At 56.8% G+C, this 3,318-nt stretch overlaps 1 protein-coding gene across 1 annotated transcript in view; it reads right to left on the bottom strand.

Annotated features, from left to right (window-relative positions):
- Positions 1–1,145: 1,145 nt before the first annotated feature.
- CHEK1 (checkpoint kinase 1) overlaps positions 1,146–3,318 on the bottom strand; it is a 10,951-nt gene continuing 8,778 nt past the window's right edge. Inside the window, exons 9-11 of the mRNA XM_014961043.1 lie at positions 2,894–3,025; positions 2,667–2,768; positions 1,146–1,376 (exon numbers count right to left, since the gene is read on the bottom strand). Coding sequence (XP_014816529.1) covers positions 1,281–1,376; positions 2,667–2,768; positions 2,894–3,025 — 330 coding nt within the window. The 3' untranslated portion in view covers positions 1,146–1,280. The remainder of the gene's footprint in view (positions 1,377–2,666; positions 2,769–2,893; positions 3,026–3,318) is intronic.

Here is a 3,318-nt window from a genome sequence, read left to right as displayed (position 1 = left end):
TCCCCCCCTCCACCCCCGGAGCCAAAATGAAAAAAAAATAAAACCCACAAAAATTTGGGTTGAAAATAATTCCCGTGGGATAATGGAGCCTGGTTAATGCCTGAGACCAAGGTGGAGCATCCCAGGGGGGGAAAAGTGCCCCGTGAGCCCCCCAAAATAACCTATTTTTGGCAGGTAATAGGTGAAAAAATAATTTGTTGCTAAAGGGGAGGCTCTCCCCTCGCAGCCTGTGGAGACCTACTAATGCAACGAGTTGTGTCCGGCCTTGCAACACCCTCCCCCCAAAAAATCTTTAATTCCCAAGGCATTCCCGAAGCTTTGATATTTTCTTTTTCCCTTCGAAATATAAATTCCTGGGGGAGTGAACCAGAAAACCCCGTATTCAGCTTAATTATCCTCCCCGGCCTCAATCTGTGATCTCTGGGACAATTAAAAGCGCTTAATCCCGGCTGAAAAGCAAACAAGGTCGGAGGCGGCGTCTTCCTGCTTCCCCCTCGCCCGCTGCCGGGGTCTCGCTCCCCGGCTGCAATATAAATATGCAATTAAAAAATCGCCACTAATTGCTTCACCCAAGGCGGGGGGGGAAGGGGGGGTTTCCCACCAGGGGGAAAAAAAAAAAAAAAAAATTAAAAAAAAGCTCCAGGGAAAGGGATATTAGAAACACGTTTAAAAAGGGGAAAACTAGTAAAAAGAGCGTTTCCCACCCCAATAATGAAAAGCTGAAGGGGTGTGGGGAGAAGTCGCTGCACTCCGTGTCTCAGCGTGGGGTTTTCTTTTGGGGGGGATGCTCTTTTTTTGTTGGGGGGGGGGAGGAAGGGTGTGGGTCCTCCCCTCAGGGTTAATCCCCGGCTCTCCGGCTCTCCCCTCTCGCTCCAGCGCTAACGACCCCTGGCAGCTCTTGGCTTGTTAGCCCTTCCCAAAAGCAATTAAGAGAGGTTGGGAAATGAGGGCAGCTCTGAGACAGGGCGGGAAGTGGGTGGATCAAGCCTGGGACAGGCTAACTGAGCGTGAAAGAATGTGAGCCCTAAAGTACCCGACCAACGGGCAAAGGCACGGGAAGGTGTAAAGACCTGAAGTTTGGGAACTGGGTGTGCCTTTTGTGGTGGAGGCACTGGGTTCAGCTGAACCATTTCTTTGTCGGCCTTTATTGAACCTTTAAAATCACGGCGTTTGGGTGCTGCCACGGGAGCCCCCGCCAGGAGGAAAGGGAGGAGGAGGAGGAGGAGAAGGAGAAAGAGGAAGATGAGGAAGAAGAGGAGGCAGGTTGGGGGTCAGGGGGCTCAGGTGGCAGGCAGCCAGACCTTCTGGGTGCTGATGACGTCGCTGAGCTTGCCCTTGATCTTCAGGAAATGCCTCTTGAACTCCAGGCCGTCGCCCTGTGTGGGGAGAGACGAGGGGGTCGTGTCCACTCCCTCCCACCCCCCATCACCTCCCGCCCCCTTGTACCCACCCCCACTGCTCTGCACCCACTCTGCGGCACCTTGCACGGCCTTCCACCCACCTTGCATGGTCCTGCATCAACCTGCATCCACCTCACGCCCACCTCACATGGTCCTGCATCACCTGGGAGCCAACCTTGCGTGGTCCTGCATCACCTCACACCCACCAGGCATGGTCCTGCAAGACCCTGCACCACCTTGCATGGTCCTGCCTCACCTCACATGGTCCTGCCTCACCTCACACCTACCAGGCATGATCCTGCCTCACCTCACACCCACCAGGCATGGTCCTGCCTCACCTCACACCCACCTCACATGGTCCTGCATCACCTCACACCCACCTCGCATGGTCCTGCGCCACTTCACACCCACCTCGCATGGTCCTGCATCACCTCACACCCACCTCACATGGTCTTGCATCACCTTGCAATCAACCACACATGGTCCTGCCTCACCTCACACCCACCTTGCATGGTCCTGCCTCACCTCACACCCACCTCACGCGGTCCTGCATCACCTGACATCCAACCTTGTGTGGTCCTGCCTCATCTCACACCCACCTCACACAGTCCTGCCTCACCTCACGTGGTCCTGCCTCACCTCACACCCACCTCACATGGTCCTGCATCACCTTGCACCCAACCTTGCATGGTCCTGTATCACCATGCATGCGCCTCACATCCACCAGGCATGGTCCTGCCTCACCTCACATCCATCAGGCATGGTCCTGCCTCACCTCACACCCACCTCACGTGGTCCTGCCTCACCTCACACCCACCTCACGCGGTCCTGCATCACCTGACATCCAACCTTGCGTGGTCCTGCATCACCTTACACCCACCAGGCATGGTCCTGCAAGACCCTGCACCACCTTGCATGGTCCTTCCTCACCTCACACCCACCTCGCATGGTCCTTAAAGACCCTGCACCACCTTGCATGGTCCTGCCTCACCTCACACCCACCTCACATGGTCCTGCCTCACCTCACACACACCTCACATGGTCCTGCATCACCTCACACCCACCTCGCATGGTCCTGCACCACTTCACACCCACCTCACATCACCTTGCAGCCAACCTTGCGCGGTCCTGCATAACCTCACATCCGCCTCACATGGTCCTGCCTCATCTCACGCCCACCAGGCATGGTCTTGCAAGGCCCTGCACCACCTTGCACTCATCGTGCACCCACCGTGTGCCCACCCTGATGCCACCCCCCCCGCTCACCTTGGAGAGGCGAAAATCAACCAAAATCTTGCTCTCCATCTCCACCAGGTTCACCTTGAAGATGAGCTTGTTGTTCCTCCTGTCTGTGGTCGAGATGGTGACCTGCAAAACAGCAGCCCAGGGGAAGGAGGGGGTGTTCCCCAAAATTAATTGCAAATCCAATGGTGTATGGGGGGGGACGGGGGGGGGGGGGGGGGCCCCACCCCCCCCCGCCCCCCAAGCCTTACCTGGTTGGTGCAGCTCTTCTTCCAGCCGTACCCCATCTTCTCACACACCTCCCTCAGGGCGCGGTACGAGCCTTCGGCGTCCAGTTTGGTGAAGAAGCGCGTCATCCTCTTCACCAGCCGCTGCCAGGGGCTCTGTTTCCCCCCCAAAAAAAACCCCAAACAGTTAAAAACTCCCAAATTCCACAAAGCTGGTGGAAGCTGGCCGTAAGGAGGACCAAGAGGCTGCAGCGTTGCACCCCCTGATGGCAAACACACGCCATGCAGCGTCCCCATCCCACCCCGGGCACTGCCAACACCCCAACGCCCCCCCCCAGAATTCCCAAATTCCACCCCGACGTTACAAATACCACGAAGGTTCTTCTTAACCTTATACACACCACCCAAAGCTGCACCCCCGATGGGAGAAACAATGCCAAGGTGGACCC

Source organism: Calidris pugnax, unplaced genomic scaffold, assembly GCF_001431845.1.
Source record: "Calidris pugnax isolate Ruff unplaced genomic scaffold, ASM143184v1 scaffold269, whole genome shotgun sequence".
NCBI classification, from domain to species: Eukaryota; Metazoa; Chordata; class Aves; order Charadriiformes; family Scolopacidae; genus Calidris; species Calidris pugnax.
Note: the sequence above shows the minus strand (reverse complement) of the source record. Positions and strands in the feature narration are given on the sequence as shown.